This window comes from Molossus molossus, unplaced genomic scaffold (genome assembly GCF_014108415.1).
Source record: "Molossus molossus isolate mMolMol1 unplaced genomic scaffold, mMolMol1.p scaffold_m16_p_10, whole genome shotgun sequence".
NCBI lineage: Eukaryota > Metazoa > Chordata > Mammalia > Chiroptera > Molossidae > Molossus > Molossus molossus.
The window spans coordinates 38,734,311-38,755,350 of record NW_023425345.1 but is presented as its reverse complement, the minus strand read 5'-3'; the positions used below and the strand labels follow the sequence as shown (position 1 = coordinate 38,755,350).

The 21,040-nt window shown below is 41.7% G+C and overlaps 1 protein-coding gene across 1 annotated transcript in view; it reads left to right on the top strand.

Annotated features, from left to right (window-relative positions):
- Positions 1-21,040, top strand: part of TMTC1 (transmembrane O-mannosyltransferase targeting cadherins 1) — a 239,675-nt gene that overhangs the window by 20,790 nt on the left and 197,845 nt on the right. The window contains exons 3-5 of the mRNA XM_036251819.1: positions 6,626-6,699; positions 9,055-9,231; positions 13,140-13,346. Of these exons, the coding sequence (XP_036107712.1) occupies positions 6,626-6,699; positions 9,055-9,231; positions 13,140-13,346 (458 nt within the window). The remainder of the gene's footprint in view (positions 1-6,625; positions 6,700-9,054; positions 9,232-13,139; positions 13,347-21,040) is intronic.

Here is a 21,040-nt window from a genome sequence, read left to right as displayed (position 1 = left end):
GAAATTTTTCGCAGGAAAGAACAAATGCGTAGGACAGTAACAGTCCTAATTCTATTCTTGCGGAGTAGGAGAACATAAAACTCAGGTAACCTTTGGCAGTGTGATCATGAGCTGATAAAGTTAGGTTGAATTCTAAAAATATAAAAAAATCCTGTTAGCAAAATTACCTTTAAGAAAGGGTTTCAACAAGCCTAATTAAAAAAAAACAAACAAACAAATCCATGGTAACAAAATTATAAGGGCAAAAGAGTCTAAGGGTTGGACATTTATTTAGGGAAAAGCGTTCGAGAAACTGTTTGCATTCACAAGGAGATAAGGGAGGTATAAGAAGAAGGCAGAGAAATTTGACCTACATAACAATCTATACTAGAAAATACAATCAAGAGACTATTATTTATTTATAGATATTAGTTCAGGCTTCTAAGGAGGAGACAGAGAACTAGAACAAAGAGATGTGCGTTATAGAAGACATAGTGATAAATTATTTTAAAAAAGAAAAATGGAACCTAATGGATGGTAGAGGGAGTCAGTGGGAGACATATCTCTCCTTTGTTAAACAGACCATAACTTATCTTGAAAGGATTAAAGATTTAACTTTCGGGGTGAAGAGGTTTAGTTTAAATATGTTGATACGGTTACATTTAAACATGTTGCTATGAGTAAGGATTTCCTTTATTGATTACATAATCAAGAGATAGTTCATGCGTCCTTGTCTGGTGCAGGCGCTCTGCTGGTGCCAAGGGGGTGTAAGAGTGGGTAGCAGGTCCCTGCCCACAATTTGTTCATAGTCTCCTAGCAAGCCCAGGCACAGACACCTACATACATAGAAGACCCAGCACTATGTTGTAAAAAAACAAGAATCCCAGCGGAGGGATAAATGATTTTCAATTTAAGCAGACAGGGACAAATTTATTTATTTACTCAATTTTCAACAAATGTTCGAGAGGCTGTAATGTAGTCCTCATGCAGGGATAGAGCAATGAGTAAGATAAACCTGGGCCTCTCTTCGTTGAAGGCCTTGTGATTCTGGGAAGGGCTTCCTGGCGGTATATTTCTTGGGAAATTATGAGGAAAATCAGTAATTGAGGAAATTATTGTAATTCTCCTATGAGAATGAAAACGTAATCATCATAGAGACATGACTGGTTGTAAGGAGGGCACTTTCGTCAAAAGCACACGCAGGAAATGCTGACACGCGGAATTGAAAGTAAGGTCAGCGTTTCCGGAACTGGGACAAGAGCTCGTAGGAGAGGGTTGTCATGATTTCCTCGTCAGTCCGGCTGTTGGCCGTTACCATGTATTAAGTGTGTGTTCCCGGCTCTGTCTGATGCTAATGGAACTCATCTTTGCAGATAAAATGATGAATGACTTTATACAAATCATATGAGTGGTATTCTGACAAGTAATACGTTTGGGGAACAAATTAAGCTCCTAATTGCCAATTTCCACATGTGATTCTCTTAAGCTGGCTCAGAGATCTTAATGTTACATTATTTAAATTCTACCCAATTCACCAATGTTTTTCCACTGTTTGAATATTTAAAGGATACAGGTCTCAGGTTATAACTACCCCCTTGGAGATGGAAACCTGCAGCCTGAGGCAGAGATACATGTTGTCCATCTGCATGTAATTTTTGAGCAAGTCCTTCTGTACTTCCCTGCACCCTACAGTTCAGCTGACAGTCACTGAATCAGGCCCAAGGGGCTTTAACTTAACAGTCTGCCTTTGCTTCCCACGGCCCTCTCCCGCCTCCTTTTATTCACTCCTTGCTCTCATCCCTAATGCCTTCCCTTCCAGAAACACCCCGCATGTTTTGAGACCTCTCTTTCCTCTGCCCGCATCCGTCTGCATTCCCTCCTGGCCCAGGATCACATGCCCCTGGGTGGAGTCTTCCTTGCTTGTCCCATGTGTTAGTGTGTAAGGCCAGCCTTTCCATGAAGTCTTCCCAGACCCTGCAGTCAAAGCGAATCCCTTTCGTCTTCCCATGGCAATGCTTCCTCCTCTTTATGAGACACGCCGTGTCCCTGCATCACGTTAATACACTCTTTGGACTCCTTACCAGATGTTAAGCTCCTGGAGGCAGGTTCTATGCGTCCAGCTGGCATAATACCTGGCAAACAGGAGGCACTTGGAAAATGTTTGTTGACTGGAATAAAACATGCAATTACTGAACATGATGCTATTGACTAATTGAATCACTGCGAGGGGCTGATCTAGGCAGAGAGTAGTTGCTGCCCAGCACCTTGTTTTTAGACATCTAACCTTCTTGCCCCAGGGACCCTAACTCAACACAAATACAGAATAGGTGTTCAGTGAATGCTTGGTGGTTTGAAATTGGCAACAGAGTCTATCAGTGTTAACACTAACATTTTAACACTCACTCTGACCTTCTGCTCCAAGGGACTCTGCATTGTTTATATCTGGGCACATCCAGCTGGCATAGTCTGCTGCTGCTGTTTCCCGGCAGCACTAACTGGCTGAATTCGAGAAGCAGGGCTTCGGGCGCCTTTAAAGCATTAGTTATGCTTGCCTAGCTTATTATTGCTCATTCCAGCTTGCTACACCCAATATCAGCTTGCACATCTAGCTGTTGTCCAACGTGGCCACATCAGTTGCGCTGGGATGGATGTCCCTCCGGGCCCGGATGCCTGGCCTTATCCCAAGACTTTGTTGCTGGCGAGCTGGGCTCTCTGTTTAACCCTCAGAAGGCCTAACAGTTGATGCTGAGCTCAAGGCTCATCGAGGCAGTGGTATATGCTGAGCAGATTTGGGCTTCATGGGCGAACCATGTGCCATTAATTGTTGCTTTACAGATGGTGAGTTTGAGCTGGGCCTTGACACCGAGGTGACAGGACACTGTCACTGCCCACCTCCCTGGAGTCATGCAGTCTTCCTGATCTGCCACTCAAGATCTTCATAGATTCACAGATCAATGAACAGTGTGTGGTCCAGGCAGCCACATTAGGTAATAGCTTTCAACTCTGCACTGCCAATAAAATCATTTGACCATGTCCAGGTTTCTCTTGGTGTAAATTGAACTAGAATTTTTCTCATTATGTGACTCCTTATCAATCTATACGCAGGCACATAATTGAATTATTTTTATTTCCATTTTAATGAATAGATAGATTAGATTAGCTAATAGAGTTAAATAAACATATCACAGATGCAATTTTTAAAGTACAAAGATGATTTCCATAAACCACGCAAAATACCGTCTCGGCGTTAGGAGTCTGACTCCCTTTCTCTGCAAGGCCTGGGAAGAAAGACGAGCACCTGTGCTGAGCGGGCGCCTTGCATACGTCGCCTCACTGATTACAGCAGGAACACGGCGGGCGTGGTGCTCGTTTTACAGATCGGAAAACCAAGATAACAAAATCGAGTCTCACTCAGATGGCAAAGGAGTCTCTGTGTTTAAGCCTGGGGTGTTCCAACTTTGTAGGTGTGTCTTTGCGTCTCCCTTATGACTGCAAAGTGTGCTCACTATGAGAGGATACTTATAGGTTTATTACCCAGAAAACTCTTTTCTGCTATTAATTATTGATGGAGTCGCTAATACACTGTGGACTTCAGGTCCTGTATGATTTGGGTGATGCTGTTTTCTGTGCCTGAAATGTTAACCCAGTTCATTTCCCTTGTGAGCTCCTCCTCATCTCTAAGATCCAGCTCATCTGTGACCTTTTCTTTCCAGCATTCTTTGAACCATACCCCATTTTTTCCTTTTTGGATTTAAAACAATTAAGAGAAATTCACACACATTTTAAGTAGTGCAATAATATGAAGATATATAAATAGCCCTCTGTCCCCCACCTCTATTTCATTTCGGCCCCGTTCTGAAAAACACATTTTTTAAAACATCAAACTTAAAAAATATAATGGCCATATGCTTTTAGTACAGATTCACCAATTTGCAAATGCTGCCACATTTGTTTTATCATTCTTCCTTCTCACTCAATGTATACAAATATTGTTTTCTGAAGCATCTGAGAGCAGGTTGCATATTTCACGCCCCTTTATACCTTAATGATTTAGTTGTAAATTCTAAAACTAAGGCCATTAGTCATTGTTTCTCTTTGGTCTCCTTAAGTCTGGAATAGCAACTAGTCTTTCTGTAATATAATATATAGCTTTAAACATAATTTAAAATTTATTTGGAATGTATATAACAAAATGTTATTAATATGATATTTATTAAAACTTTGAAATCTATGTTCTATAATATGTCATATTACACAATTAAAATATAAATATAATGCATACTATACATTATATAATTTATAATATTTCATGTCTTGTTTAAAGGTATAATGTGTTAAAATTTATAATATAAATATATGTAAATACATTATATAGAAATATGTAAAAATAAAATATATAAAAATGTAAATATGTAATACATTATATTATGTAAATACAAAATATACCTGTAATATAGAATAATATATTGTATGCAATATTGTATTATGATATATTAGGTTATAATGAGTTGTGATATAATTAGTAAATGAAGATATACTATAAATTAGAAAAGATTAAGGTATGACATTTAATGTTATAAAATGATAATATAGAATTATTGTATTTTATACTTTATTCATAGAAAATGTATATTAGTTCATGTATTTTGATAGAATGTTCTTATCCTGGGTTTGTCCTCTGCTTACTCGTGATCATACTCAGGCTATGCATTTCTGGCTGGCATGCCGCACAGTGACATGCCCTTCAGGGTGTCACATACAGAGGTGTGCCATGTCTATTTGCCCTTTATTGATGAAGCTAAGTGTTATTCCCCAGTCAAGGTGTAATGCAATGTAACGTGTTTTCTCCATAGTATAATTATTCTTTTTATTTTTCCAGCTAGTAAGTGATCGGTGAGGAAATGGTTTGAATCCCTGCAAATATCTTGTGCCTCATTAAACTTTCATACCTTAGATTTAGCATGTGTTGATATTTTGTGGTGTTTTTTGACTGAGCCAATCTTTACTCATATGGAGAAACAAAAGGGCTATTTTCTAACTGCACTACTCTCTCTCTATTTATTAACCGGATTTTTGATGGAAGGAAGAGCTCTCTATTCTTTTCCATTCACTTGCTTACTGTATGTGTATAGGTGCTCATCCATCCATCTATCCATCCATCCATCCATGTATCCATCCATCCATGCATCTATCCATGCATGTATCCATCCATGCATCCATCCATCCATGCATCCATCCATCCATGTATCCATCCATCCATGCATCTATCCATGCATGTATCCATCCATGCATCCATCCATCCATCCATCCATCCATCCATCCATCCATCCATCCATTATTTATTATCAGTATGCACTCATGAATGTCTTTCCAATGATTTATCTTTTTTTTTTTTCTTAACCTCACCGGACATTTTTTTGATATTTTGTTCAGATAGAGTGGGAGGGAGAGAGAGGAAGAGAGAGAGAGAAACATTGACGTGAAAGGGACACATCGAGTGGTTGCCACCCACATGACCTAACCAGGGCCGGGGACAAACTGCAACCATGGTACATGCCCTTAGCGGGAACCGAACCTAGGTCTCTTCGGACCACAGGCCGATGCTCTAACCGCTGAGCCAAACCGGCCAGGGCAATGATTTATCATTTTTAATGTCCTTATTTATTTTGATGTTCAAATTGTCTCATATTTGGTCAGTGGCTTGTCATCGGCTTTTGTGTCTTTTCGACATACGTACATGTACCTATCAGTTTTTGAGCAGTTTCTTACTTTTATTTTTATCCTCACCCAAGGACATTTTTGCATTTACCTCCAGATAGACCAGGAGGGAGAGAGGGAGGGAGAGAGAGAAACATCAATGTGAGAGAGACACATTGACTGGTTGCCACCCACACGGCCCCAACCGAGGCCAGGGACAAACTGCAACCAAGGTACGTGCCCTTAGCAGAAACCTAACCTGGGTCTCTCTGGTCTGTAGGCCGACACTCTAACTGCTGAGCGAAACCGGCCAGGGCATGTTTCTTACTTTCTAACATCAGAAGGTGATCCAAGTTCTCCTGTATCTCCCCGGCCTCAGCCCTGTGGTTCATGTTCCCTTTGGTGGAGGAACTTGCAGTTAGTGCCGGGATGGCCCTTTGCCACTGGGGTATTTGCTTTTAAGCCCTTTCAGTGACAGAGCTAAGAAATACGCACATGCACACACGCACATACAGCAATGACGCATTCCCGTTCTTGTCAGAATTATTGGTTCCTCAACTTATTTCTCCTAGTGCTGTGTAAATAGCCTCTGCTCCATCAACACTCCAGGGCCCCACATCAGCCTGCTGTCCGGCACTCAGTCATTGCTCAAAAAAGATTTCTGAATAAACCAATAAATGAATAAACTTTGATGCTGTGAATTACCCTTCTAAAGAAGAAAGATTAAAAGTGAACGGTAGCATAAACATCTTGCTCCTTCTTTTTTTCTCTCCTTCTACAAATGGGTTGCTAAATACGTATGATAACCAGAGGTGATTAGTTCAAATAGTATCAGAATTTGAAGAACAACGTGTTTTCCATTTTATTATACTTGACATTCATCTAAAATAATATACTTTTGTAACAGTTTTCTGAAGTTTATATTTCTACTTTTTCTCAACTACCCCAGGTGGCTGGAATTGTGGGGCGAGCTGACGTGTTAGCGTGCCTGCTGTTTCTGCTGGCCTTTCTCTCCTACAATAGGTATGTACAGCTAGGAAGGTCCTTCTCTGGCATCGCAGGCTGCTGGCCCTTGGGATGTTCTGCCATGTGTGTGTGTGTGTGTGAGTGTGTGTGTGTATTCTGAGCATCTGCCTGAGAGAGGAGGGAGGCTTCTTGGCACTGAAATGCTCAGAGAGCTTCCCCGAGACCTGGCATAGGAAATCCTGTCTTTCCCAAGTGCTCGGGTATCTCTACTCCAGCCACATGCTGAACCATGTCACAGGCTTTTATAGGAACTGCCCACCCAGCACCAGGAAAACAAGTTTTTGGCTTCTTGATTCCTCTCACTTAATAGTTTCTCACCGAGAATAGAATTTGGAATCTTAGCTCTGAGCCAAAATATGTTGGGTGTAGTCCTTTCTCTTATTTGCCTGGGATTTGTTTAATTTTTCCTTTTCATTTTTGGTCCTCGTTTCCCCCGCTCGTTCTTATCCTCATTAAAGTAGCTCAGAGCTTAAAACAAGGCTGAATTGAAAGTAGTGATTCTCAGCCGTGGTTTTCCAGTTCACATATTCTTTCATCATTATACAGAAGCTTCCTGCTTTGGGAGATGGAAAAGCAATAAAACAGTTTTCCACTATATTGCCTCTCCTCCCTCCACGTGGTCAGGTTTTCACATGAGTTGTGACATATCCCGTAGGGAAAGGGGCAGATTGAAAATAACATGTAAATGTGGGCAGATGACCCAGAGCATGGCCCAGAAAAAGGCCCCAGTGAACCGCGTTGCCCTCCTCTGGGGACGACTGCCTGGTGACGCCTTTGTGACCCTAGATCTCTGGATCATCAATCTTTGCTATCACGAAGCCTGGTGACCCCAAGGAACACTGTTCTGATCCAGAGGTTCTCAATATGCGGCACATTTGCCCCTACTTCCCCCAGGTGACATTTGACAATGTCTGGAGACATTTTTGCTTGTCACAACTCCATAGACCAAGGATCCTACAATGTAGAGCGTAGCCCTTACCGTAAAGAATCCTCTTCCCCCAAACGCCAGTAGTGCTGCGGTGGAGAAACCCTGCTGTAAACCAGTTTAGACTTTGGGTCAAGAACGGAATGAAGTGAGTCTCAAGCAGTGTAAGGAAAGAGCAGAGCCTTTAGCACAGCACCCGCCTTCTCGTCCTGGCTCTGCGACCCGCACCGCACCACTAGGCGTGGAGAAAGGTGTGGTGAAATCTTAAAACGACAAATCCAGAGTCAACAATGGTTTCCTGTTTGCTCTGGTGTTACACAAGAAGATTGCTAATTGCTTTTCCTTTAAACATGTTCAGGCTTTCTCTGTGTGATGGGTATATGTGGGAGCATGATTAGGCCTGCAGTGTATCCATATTTGTGATAATGAACTATATCGGTGCAGGTTTTTATTGTGCATGCTGTTGTCACTTTTAGCAATTTAAGCTATAGACCAGCATTGAAGAAGAATGCATATCTACTGCAGACTTGGCCAGTAATTTTATACAACTGCTTCGAGATGTAAGAGTAGGGGTAAGAGTAGGAGTGGGAGCCGAGGGGCGTGGCGCCTGCTGAAGGAACAGTGACGTTTCTCGTGTGGGGCTGGCGTCGTTCTGTGAGATGAAGAAAGACTTGACAGAGCTGGAGGGTTCTTGAAAATCCCTGCTGGAAATTATACGGAGAAACCAAGTTTATCTAATACGTCCTCATGGGAAATAGATTGTCAAATACATATGAGGCAGAAGAAAAGCAAAAAGCTAAAACATCTGTACTTTCATCACACCGAGAAATGATGATGATGTTTTGGGGTGTAGGTGTATATATCTCTACTAATTTCTTTGTTTTGTGTACAAAAGTATACAAAACACCTTCACTAAAATAATAATGATAGTAAACACTTACCATGTAATAAGTCACGTATCGAGTCCTCCCTTCAACCCTGTGATTCCCATTTCACAGATAAGGAACTGAGGCAGAGAAGCAAAGTAACCTGCCCCCATGATCCTGTTACTTAACTGCAGAGCTGTGATTGGGACCCAGGAACCCAGGCTCCACAGTTCATGCATATGGCTCAGTAACCTGTGCTGCTCATTTAAACCACCTTTCCATGTCATTCTGTCTCTCTGGTAGCATTTGAAAGGGCTTTTCAGTGTCCAATTATTGTATGTCAGCTTTTATCAAATTTTTATATACTTTAAGTATCAAACTCACTCTTAGACATTTACTTTTTTCCATCTTTGCTATTTTAAACAATTCTATTCTTGAAGAAATCTTTGCTCACCTACTTAGAATGCAATGTCATTGATGGTAGATCTTATTGTTAGAAGGTGGTATTTTTTAGCAACCACATTTCTCTTAGATTAGAAGGACCTGTGCCTTGTCTTTCAGGAGTGTGGACCAGTGCTGTGTCGGGGAGTGTTTCCCGTCCACGGCCTCGCCCTTCTTCTTGCTGCTCGGCTTGTTTCTGGGGACCTGCGCGATGCTGGTGAAGGAGACGGGCATCACGGTGTTTGGGGTGTGCCTGGTTTATGACCTCTTTTCCCTGTCCCACAAGCAAGAGAAATCGTAAGTCATTTGAATGTTTTGATACCAAGCAGTGCATGTGCAGAGCAGAAGTACTTAAATCAATAATTTCCAAACTTTCATTAAAAAAAAGTCTAACGTTTTTCTTAAACGCAGCTTCACCTTAGACCATACTATAGCAAACAAGGCTTGTTTCGTGAAGCTCTATTATCTGTGTTCAAATTCTCCACACCTTTATTCAAAGCCGTGGGGACTATGCAAGTTTTGTGAGCCCCAAGTTAGAAATGAAAAAGTATCTATGCTACTTGCAAGTTTATATTAGTGATATTTTCTGGTTGCAAATTCCACCGAGGAATCTGGATTCACACGGAGTAGTGGTTATGAGAGGAGAGAGTGTGTCAACAGCTTGCCTTGAATCTGTGCATCCAAATGAGGGTTACCCATCAAAGGCACTGCTCCAGAGTTGATGTTGTCACCTAAGCATTTTGGGAGTATCCTTTTGCAGTTTCGCAGTGGGCCCGTCTAAAGCATACAGGAATACTCACACTTCATATGCCAATCAAAGAACAAGTTTATTTCGTAGCCCTTTTCTATTTAAAAAATTTAAGGCACATTCCTGTTATCCCATGGACGGTAGCTAATAAGAATAACTAAGGCATATTAAAAGTTCAAACACATACTATAATTTTCTTCCTCTATTAAATGCATAATTACTAACAATTTGACATGCAGATCCCATTTTCCAGTAATTATAAGGTTCTTACTTTTGAACTTTAAAAAATGCGGTTGATTTATTTTCCTGCCTTGTCCAATGAAGAATTTTATTCTTTAAAAAACCCTGCCTTTTTATTCTGTTCCCTGCCTCTTTATACTTCTTGACATAAAGATAAGAGCAGGGTTATTGAATGGCAATGAGTGGAGATTAATCATTTAATTCTGATCACCTTCCTGCCTAGGAGGACTCGGACATCATTTAAATAGAGTTTAGTGCTCCGTCGACTCCTGTAAATCTCAGAGGTGTGTAAAAAGAAGGAACCCAGTTATCATTTTGACCCAAGCTCATGCCAAGAAAGCTGTGAGCCAGAGGACCTCCCCTTGGCTTATATGAGAATGTCTTTCCTCTATATCCTCTCAACTGATAGGAGTAATTGCATTGCTCAACTTTTGTTTTTGTTGTTTGTTTGTTTTTTTAGAGAACAACCTCTCAACCTCTCTCATTTCCCACTTTTTTCACTTTCTTCTTGCATCCCTTTTGTTTCTGCCTCCTAGCTCCTTGCTGCTTTGCCCCACTGATGGCAGAATGGTGTGGCAACTGACTGCAAACCCTCCCCTTCGATTTCGTCCTGGAGCCATTTATACTTATCGTTGAAGTCCTGTCTCCTCTGGTCTTGGGACTCTCCAGCCCAGTGTTGCCTCTGCTCCTTCCTTCCTCAGGCGGTCACTGTTGAGCCAGGCTTTTTTCAGAGGGAGCAGGTGTCTCTTTTATTCCTTTAATAATCTTTCTTGATCTCCATCATAAACTGATAGATGCCCTATGGAAGGAAGAATGTGCCGATATGTAGCTTAGAAGTTGAACAGCTTGTAATCTGTGATTTTTAAAAAATCTGTGATTTTTTAAAAAATATCTTTTTATTGATTTGAGAGAGAGAGGAAGGGAGAGGGAGAGAGATAGAAATATCAATGAGAGAGGACATTGATTGGCCGCCTCCTGCATGCCCCCCACTGGGGATTTGGCCCACAACCTGGGCATGTGCCCTGACCGGGAATTGAACTAGTAACCTCTTGGTGCATGGGTCGATGGCTCAACCACTGTGCTATACCACCTGGGCTGACTTTTTAAATTTTTTTTTAAAGTAACTTTTAGCTCTCAAAACCAGCAGCTATATATAAGTGGAGATATTCATTTTTTTGTTCATCCTTCTCTCCATCCATTCAACACATATTCATGCTACACCTGGACAAGAATAAGAGATAAGATTCCTTTCCTTAAAGAGCATGTTCAATGCTGGAGGAGACAGACATTACTTAAGTAATTACATGAGTAACTGATTACAGCTGTGGAAATGGTGAGGCGGAGCCCAGAGCATGAGAGCATGTAACAGGGACACCTGGCCTGTGATGGTTAATAGCTCTTGAGTTCTGGCTAGGTGCCAGGCATTGTGTGTGCCAGCCATTTACAGGTATGAAGTCACACAATGCTTACAACCGTTGCCCTCATTTTACAGAGGGGAAAACAGAGGCACAGAAAGTAACCTCTCTAGAGTCACCTTACCCTGAGGGGAGCTGGGATTAGGACCCCTGTGTTTGTGACACCAGAGTCACCGGTTTATCTCTGAGCACCTCTGTCTCGACAGAAAGAATGCAAGACAGGGACCCGGAGACCTCCCGGAGCAGCTGCTGCTCAGGAATTGGGCTTCCATTTGTATCATGAGACCAGCTCAGAGGTTCTGGGTGTATTTTGGGAGGGGGGGAGGAGTCATGGCCTCTTTGAGAATCTCACAAAATTGTGTCCCCTTTTCCCAGCATAATGTACATGCACAGTTTTGCACAAACTCTTAAGGACCTAGCCCCCACTTTATTTGCTAATTTAAAGTAAATATCTTAGCACTAGGTTGTGCTTGAGGTGTTTCCTTGTATGATTGGCAGCAGGAAAGAAACAATAACAGAAGCATATGTTGGCAGCATTTTCCTGCAGAAAGAGCCATTTACTCCTAAATGTTAAGGGGATCACACAAATGGAGTAAGATTTCTTTTATTTGACATCACCTTTAGAAAGAAATATTTTTAGTCACAGATGAGCTCCTGAAAATTAAATTGTTTTTTCTTTATTTTTAAAAAATTAGGATATAATTTCCAACATGCAGAGAATAACATTTCCTGACCCAGTCCCTAAGTGCTCTGTCTAGAAGTAAGCACAATTCTGAATTTGGCAATTTTCATGGCTATGATTATTTTTATTAGTTCATATGTATATACCAGTGAATACCAAATAGTATTATTGAACATATTTTCAAACTTTATGTAAATGGTATTACTTGCTTTTCTCTTCATTTAACATTAGACTTTAAGAGGGGTCAATGGGGAGAAAAGGGAGACATCTATAATACCTTCAACAATAAAGGTACATTTTAAAAAAGAGACATCATTGTTGATACAGGTAGCTGTAGTTCATTTTAACTGTTGTATGGTATTTAATTGTCCCAATTTATTTAGCTGTCCCAATTATTTATAAATTACTTATTTAATTGTCCCAATTATTTATTTTCTGGATTTGGAATTGAGGTTATTTTCACAAATTTTGCTGTTATACACTATGCTCCAATGGATTTTCTTGTGCAAATGCATGCAGGTTTTTCCAGGGCATTCCGTAGGAGTGGGGATTCTGGGACCACAGACGGGCACACGTTGACTGTGTCATACGCTGAGACAAACCCTTGAAATGATTGTAGCTGTGCCTCAGAGTCCCCTTGCCCCACAGTCTCATCGTTACTTAGTCGTATCAGACTTTTGAAGTTTCGCCCATCCATTGGTTTTGAAGTATATCTCAGAGGACTCATGAAAGAAAAATGTAATCATAGTACTTTGGATGGATCAGATATGAACAGTATTTTACAAGGTCACAATTATGCAAATCCCGAATACCACTTCAATCAAATATTATGAGAGAAATATATTTAGAGGGTGAGGAGTGAAGAAAAGGATGTGTGTGTGTGTGTGTGTGTGTGTGTGTGTGTGTGCGTGTGTGTATTTGTGTATAAGAGGGGCTGAATCCTAGTTTACTATATTAGAAAGCCAATATAATAAGTTCTAAATTAAAAAGGAAATAATATTATAATTATGTTATTTTTAAAAATACTTGAGAATGGTTGCGTCTAGCTGCAGGACTTCGGGGTGGGCCAGGGGACTGCTCTCTCTCGTTGCCAGCCTTGCCATTCTGTTTGCTTGTGCAGGAGCAATGGGGCCATCCATCAGCGCAGCCCACAGCAGCCCGGGGGCCCCCAGCCCGCGCCAGTGCCAGCGCACCCTCTCCGCCAGAATGGGAAGCAGCAGCGGTTCCCCCACAAAGCAGCTTGGAGTGGCTGCCACTCCCCGTTGCCACCAGAACCCAAGAGCAGTGGATTCCCAGTGTCTCCTGGAGCTGTGTGGTCCATGATGAGGTACTGGGCTGGGCTTCTTGACTGTGTGCGTTTTTACCGTCCGGCACCCCCCATGTGGGCTGGTAGGAGAACTGAAGCCCCGAGTCGTTCTTTGTGACCTCTCCCAACCCCCTCCTTGTTTTTCTGACTCCCTCTTTCTTTCCCTTCCTCTTTCCCTTCTTCCTCCTTCTTCCTTCCCTGTATTAGATCAAAAAGGAAAGGAGCAGCTAGAAAAAGCCCTGCTAACTGCTGTTATGTGGAAGCAGGGGGTGAGGTATAGGTCTGTGAAGACTCAATTAAGGAAAGCAAACATTTTCTTGTTTTCCTAGTGGGAGAACCTTGCATGGAGATCCCGGCCCTTGGTTTTCTGGAGATGGAGAGCACTCTACCTTCCGCCTGCTCTCTTCTTGCTCTTTGTGTGTGATAGGAATTTATTACAGCATAAAAAGCCCAGGGGACTTTGCCCCCAGAAATGTTTTTGAGGATGCAGGAAAATCTTTAAAGCCTGGGATTTTCTTTCTTTTTAAAAATATTTTGACCTAGCCGTGAAAATGAACATAGATTTTTCAGAACAGGTGCTCACTAAATTAGGTTGCCTCTAAATTAGCTCATGACATGGGAAGTTTTGAATTTAATGAGGATGGAAATTCAATTCATCCTGTTAGCACTTTATATCTTCAAATTGATGTTCTTATTTTTCTGGTTGATTCTAGACAACTCTCTGTTTCAGGGTCTATGTTTTCCATTATTCCCACCCTTTCCTGTTATTATTATATTTGTTTATGTCTTGCCTTATGCATTTATTTATTAAATATCTATTTTAAATACAGTACCTATAGAGTGTCTACCACGTGCCAGGCACTGGGCTGGGTACCAGGAACGCCCTGGGGAATGAGGAAGACAAGGTCTTTGCTCTTGCGTGGCATCCTTTCTAGTGGAAAAAGACAGCACTGAATAACCAGCAATGAATGAACAACTGTGATGGAGAGTGATGGAGGGGCTGGCCAGGACGAATTCGCACTGATTGGTCAGAAACAGCCTCCCTCCTCCTCCTGAATGAGGGGTGGGGGCTAGCCCTGAACAGATCTGGGTTCCAGACTTGGTGGAATGAGAAGTGGGGGGTGGGGGTAGGCAAGGCCCAGATAATAAAAGGCCATATTAGCTATGGAACAAGTTGCAGTTTTATCCTGAGTGGTATGAGGAGAATTGGGAGGTGTTTTTGCTGTTATGTTTTATCTTTAATACGGTAAGAAATGATTTCATTAAGCACTCTGGCTTCCTCTTGGTACACGATGTGGGGCAAGAATAACGCAGGGAAAGAGTCAAGAGGCTTTTATTCAGACTGAGGGAGGAAGATAGGGTGTTGGCAGAGGGTGAGGGGACTGGGGGGAGCAGATGTGGATTCGGGATGTCTTTTGGAGACAGGCCCAGCAGGACTTGCTGATGTTTGTAGGGAGGGAAAGGATGGGAACAAGGACTTTTAGGTGGACGGTGGTGTCCGTTACTGAGATGGAACGCAAGGGGAGAAATACGTTTTTGACAGTTGGGGGAGAATAAAATCACTGTCATGCATGACATTCCTGAGAAAGCAAGAGAGATAAACAATCAGAGCTTTGAGGAAATATTGACTTTTATGTGGTGGGCCATGGAGGAAAAGAAGATAAAACATTTGGGGAAATTGTAAATTGTTTGTAACGAGGCAAAGGAAGAGAAAACAGGAATTAATAGAGAGTTGTGGACTTTCAAGGTGGGACAGGGTCAGACTGAGGTTGACTGAATTCCCTGAGGGCAGGGGCTGTGCCGCTTCTTGCTCCTATCTGCATCTCCAAGCCAATAGTAGTGACACAAACATTTGCTAAATGAATAAAGTAATGAGAGGCTGGCACAGTGTTGGAATCAAGCACACATCGACCATGTTCGGTAAAGTTGCAATGAAGGAGTGGGGGAAAGAATGGCAACTGCAGGGAAGTTAGGTTTTTGTTTTCATCTTTGTTTAAAATTTGATGGACTGTACGTAGACAACTTGAGAGAATAGAGGTGAAAGATGCTGGAGTGGAAAGGGATAAGGCGAACTATGAATGCCAGTGGTGTGCTGGTTAATATTTAATAACTGATTTCCAAAGCAAGATACTCTGACCTGCGGTCGCTGCCAAATTCCATGTAAATGACTCCTCCCATGGTTCATTTCAAGCTACAGATGTGATGTCGCTGCAGGTGGAGTTGGGAGGGAAGCGCTGTGGTCCACCACTGTGCAGTATTTCCACCGCGTAATAGACAACAGACATAAATAACCTCAGGAGCACAGATACCAGTAACACGAAGGAAACTAATTAGGAAGTGATGAGCTTTCAGTGTGTAGCACCTTTGTTTTTAATAAGATTAATTTTAACTTAATATAACTTTTAATAATGGCTATATTTAATAACTGGCTTGTAAAAGGCCTAAAAATTTAATAGTCACTTCTTGCACGCCTTTGTGAGTCAGCTGCACAGACCAGGGAAGAAGGTCCTTCGGGGGGAGAAAGAAAATGTTGTGTCTGTTATTCCTCTGCTGTGTACCAGGACGGGGGCTGGCAGTTCCCATGCATTATCCCGTGCAGCCGTCACAGTAACCATTTAAGGTGGATGTTATAGTTCCCATTGCCAGAGGAAATAGAAAATCTTAGAGGTTAAAACACCTTGTCTACATTGACATCGTAAGTGGGCAAGTCAGGATTGGAACTCAAGCTGTGAGACCCCTAACTCTGTGCTCTGCCCACTTGTGGGCTCTGAAGTCCAGAGTCCTAGGTGGGGGCTTAGCCTTGGGGATGAGACAGGACACTGGTAACGTTCTCCAGGGAGCTGGCCTCCCCACAGACTCTAAGGGGCAGACAGATTCTTGCAGCCACCCTTGGATTCACCAGTGAGGCACTTCTTGACTTGCTTTGAGATATGGTATTGGTGCTAATACATTTAATTAGATGGGGGTGATTTTGTAGGTTTTGTTCTTTTTTAACCCCAAACACCAGGTTATTTTAGAAAGAATTATGCCTGCAGAGCAATACAAAGGACAGCGGGAGCTGGATTCGAGTCTCACTAAATTATTCTGTGTGTGGGCGGGAAGGACCATGATCTCTCCTTGGGAAGGAAAAGTGTCATGTATTTTCCCCTTTTGGAAATGAAAGGTGTCATATGTTGGAGTACACATTTAATTAGTATTAAAATTATTTTTGAAAATGATGCTTGTCCTTTTGTCAGCAGGTGATTAGGCAAGGCAAATACAAGTTCAAAGAGGCAGTGTTATCTTAATTCCTAAAATCTCTGCAGCCCTGGCTGGTGTGTTCAGTTGGCTGGAGCATCCCCGTGCACCAAAGGGTCACGGGTCTGATTCCGGGTCAGGGCACATACCCTGGTTATGCGAGTTTGAGCCCTAGTTGGGGCACATACGAGAGGCAACCAATGGATATTTCTCTCTCTCCTTCTCTCATTCCTCTTATTTCCTGCTATTCTGCAGGGTCTGTCATGAATCATTCATTCGACAATATTTACTGAGCACCTACTATGTCCCAGACCCCATTTTTGTCAGTAAAGTAAACAAAGCCCTGCCCTCATGGTAATTTTTACTTAAAATAGGCTCATTTTTGTGGGTGAGACACTGGTTAGATTTTTCACTTCAGTGGGTTTTGAACATTCTTCTTGTGACTGCCCTGTACAGAGGCACGCACATCAGGAAACCGGGGCAAGTCTAGGACTAGAGAACAATTTGCACGAAAGTGAACTTGTGAGGTAACTAAAGTCAGGGACAGAGTGGCATTTCAGTCTTTTGGCCTCCGCTGATGGAATGGGTAACTGATCTCTTCTTACGTGCCGTTTTAATGCTTTATTTCTGTGGACCTTGCATTACACCCTTTTCCCCAAAGTAAGCAACGCTGTGTGGATTAGACTCCTGAGGTGGGATTTGGAACTTTTATTTCACACATATGATCCTATGAATAGGGCAAATGTGTTTCAGATCATTATTAATAACCTCGTATCAGCACTGAAAGAAACTTAGTGAGCTAGCGAAGTGAGATTTATAGGTGACAGAAGAAAATTTGTGTTGAAAGCCTGTATTGCTGATGAATAACTAGGTTCTCTTGCACCTCCCCTCCCCCATCATTACACACCCCTTTCCATGGACATCTCCGATGTGCCGTTTTCAGTCTCACTTAGCTGCTGTTTTCAAGAGGTACAGAGTGAACATAAGTATGTAAGTATCCAACAGCGAGAGGTGGAGTTTGTGAACATATTCATAAATCCCCTCCCCGACTTAACTTTTAATGCAAATGTAAACCTCAGTGAAGAATCCACATTGAGAACACAGACCACCTTAAATTAAATTTAAAAGTCATTTTAAAAATTCAACTGTGCCAGTTAGTTACCAGGCCTCTAAATTATGAACTGTGTTTATTGAGATCACGTCATTAATATGCCATTAATGTTCTCTGGTGATTGATTTACCAAAGTTGCGCTCCTAATTTCCTTTACAGTGGCTTTTCTCAAATATAGAGTTTACAGAAAAGATGGTATTTCCTTTTGTGGATCGGAGGTGTTTTTTTTTTATTTGTTTGTTTGTTTTCTCTTACTGTTTGCTAACCATTACCTGAGAGTGATGTTATTTCTCCTGAACCAGTTTTGGCCCTAACGTGAAATTGTGAGGCAATTAAAGTCAGAGGACTTAGAGAGGCATAGAAATATTTTGCGCTCCACTGACGGGGGGGTGGGGTGGGGGGGGTGGGGGGGGGTGGGGGTTGACCTGGGTGAGTTCACCTGACCTGAAAGCTTATTGAGATCTGCTTTCTTCTTGAACTGAACTCAGTACTCGAACAGATCATTTCAGTACAGCATTCCCTGGCTTCTTTCAGAGTTTAGCAGATTCAGTCAGCGGCTGAGACGTGCTTTCCTTTCTCAGGGTGGAGCAATGAGGCTTGGGCGTCTGCTTTCTAACCGGATGTGCGTATGTTGAAAGAGAAAACTTTCAGAACGTAGGCATTTCTGGTTGGCATGCGATTTTGTCCCTGCTACACTCGCTCCTTAGAACAAGATCCCAGGCCCGTGGTTTCTCATCCACTCAACATTCACCGAATGGAATATTCAACCTCTGTCCTGTGTGGTTAAGCGGCTGGGGGACCTCAAGGCTACCCAGCATGTCTCCCTTCTCTTGAAGAACACAGCTAGGGATCTTACAGTGCTGTAGGGAGCTGGCTGCTGGTTTCGTTGCTCTTTTAGTTAATGCTACTGTCGTCCAGATTAATGTTTTTTCTCTTTGTCTTTTTTAATATAGCCTGCTGAGAGGTTATGGAGTGATTGTGTAATAAAAGCAGCATTTGTTCATCTGAACATTGTAAACACTCAGGGTATATATAAATATTTCTTCCACAAGAACATTATTTTATGCCAGGCATTATTAAAGCATGGTGGTTTCAGATATATTGGTGGGATTTCCAGTGTGTTCCTCTGAAAATTGTCTGATGCACGTTTTGCTCTGGTACCGTGTTCTGTAGATTGAATCTTAAAAAATACACCTGCTTGAAAAGAACTTTTTTTTTTCCCATTCAAGAAGATTTTGGAGGGACCTTTTGTCCAGCAGAAGGAAAAATGAATTGTGGAAATATAAATCATTTGACAATTCTCTTATAATTCAGAAGCAGGCACCATGATCACGATTTTCACCAATAATCAATGTTTTGGGTACTTCTATAGCTCCCATTGGAGTGGGCACTTACCCGTGGCTAGGAATCATGGTACAGATTTTATGTACGGCTTACAATTTTAATTCTTACAAAATCCCATGAGGTAGACGTTTACTCAGCAGTGACGCGCACACATACAGATTACCCGGCTTCTAACTCTGCTCCGCTGCTCACCATGTATATGCTCTTTGTCCAATTACTTCAGTTTTCTCTGTCTCCGTTTCTGCGTGTGTAGATGGCAGTAATACGAGTACCTTCTCCAGGAGGTATTCTGGGGAACAAACAAGGTAATACATGGAAAGAGCTTAATATAGCTTTTAATTGTGGCTTTTCATAAATGACAGCACTGTGATTTAGGTTCTCCCACCACCATGCTTATTTTATGCCAGAGTCACTGTGGAAGAATTACTGTTTAGAAATCTTTTTATAGCAGTCACCTTTTCTTTGCTGTATGTATGAAAGAAAGTGGGATAGTGATGATTTGACTTATGATTTAGTTATTTTCTCTCTTTTCACAGCTTACAATATTTTAGAGGGGAATGATTGTGGAGGAAAAACGTTCTTGTAGCAGTGATGGAAAATTTCAGTGGGATTTAGAAGATAACAGAATGCCTGTGTTAACACTTATTCCTAAGTGGTGAATGCCATTCCTCATTATACATTGTTGCAGAAGATATGCTTGGTTTCTGAGAATAACAGTTGACTTTTTAATTAAAAGTTTTTGATCTATTTAGAATTACTGTGGAATTAAACACCACTTTAATAAACAGATTAAGTTGAAAATCAAATAAAAACTTAACTTACTAGTTTTGTAGATGCCCTTATCACTGCCTAAGAAGATGTGTTTCATGTTGTAGATTTATGAATTTTTAATGCTATTCTTATTATCCAAACCATGATCTGTATTGCTTTATATGTAATTTAGAAAATGCATATTGATCTTGAAATCACCCTAGGCAGCAGCCTCCACAAGAAGCCTGCCATTAAACATTTGCTCTTAATGACTTAACCTCTAAAAGTACTGGTCAAATCTTTAAAAGGAACATAAGCATGGATTTTTAAGTGATGGAGGCAATTAATGTATCATAATTCAGAAAAATATTAAACAACCAAACCCAGCCATCCAGAGCTGGACGGAGGGGCGGAATCACGTGTGCACGTTAGCGGAGAGCTAGGCATGCCCTCAGCACCTAATGAACAACCGATGCATTAGAGCTTGGTGGAGCTGTTAGTTCCTGACAGCTAAGTCTTTACCTTAGAATTTTAGGAGCCTTTGTATTTGGCTCCCTTAATTAATTCTTCTTGGTGATTGTGAAAGGAATGTGGCTGGGTGGAAAGATTTATGATCTATCCTGCCTTTAAGCTGAAACGCAGTTTTGATTAAAAAGGTTGTCCGTTTAATTTATAAAACTGTACTTCTAGTTGTCACGCAGTCATGAGAGACCGCGTCTATCCTCTGTAAAGTTTGTTTTCCTCCTCGTTACAGTGCATAATTTACAGCTACAATGGACAGGTGGATCTTTCATATTAAGCTGAGATTAGCTGTCAATCTTCAGATTATTTTTAAGTAGAAAATATAGTTGTGATAATAGCTAATGACCAACAGAACAGGATGTCTTGAAAATTACAACTCTCATCATTGTCCCTTTTTGCTGTTTGTGAAAAATCGGAGTCACGCCCTGGCCGGCTTGATTCAGTGGTTAGAGTGTCGGCCTGTGGACCGAAGGTCTTGGGTTGGATTCTGGTCAAGGGCATGTACCTGGGTTGCAGGTTCGATCCTCAGCCCTGGCTGGGGACGTGGGGGAGGCATCCAGTTGATGCGTCTCTCTCACATTGAAGTCTCTCTCTCCCTCCCTCCTCCCTCCCTCCCTTTCACTCTCTCTAAAAATCAGTGGAAGAGTATCCTTGGGTGAGGAATAACAAAGAAACAAACAAACAAAATCTGAGCTATGTAGTGTTCCCGATTGTATTTCCCAGGTTGTGCTGGATGTAAAGAAATGAGAGG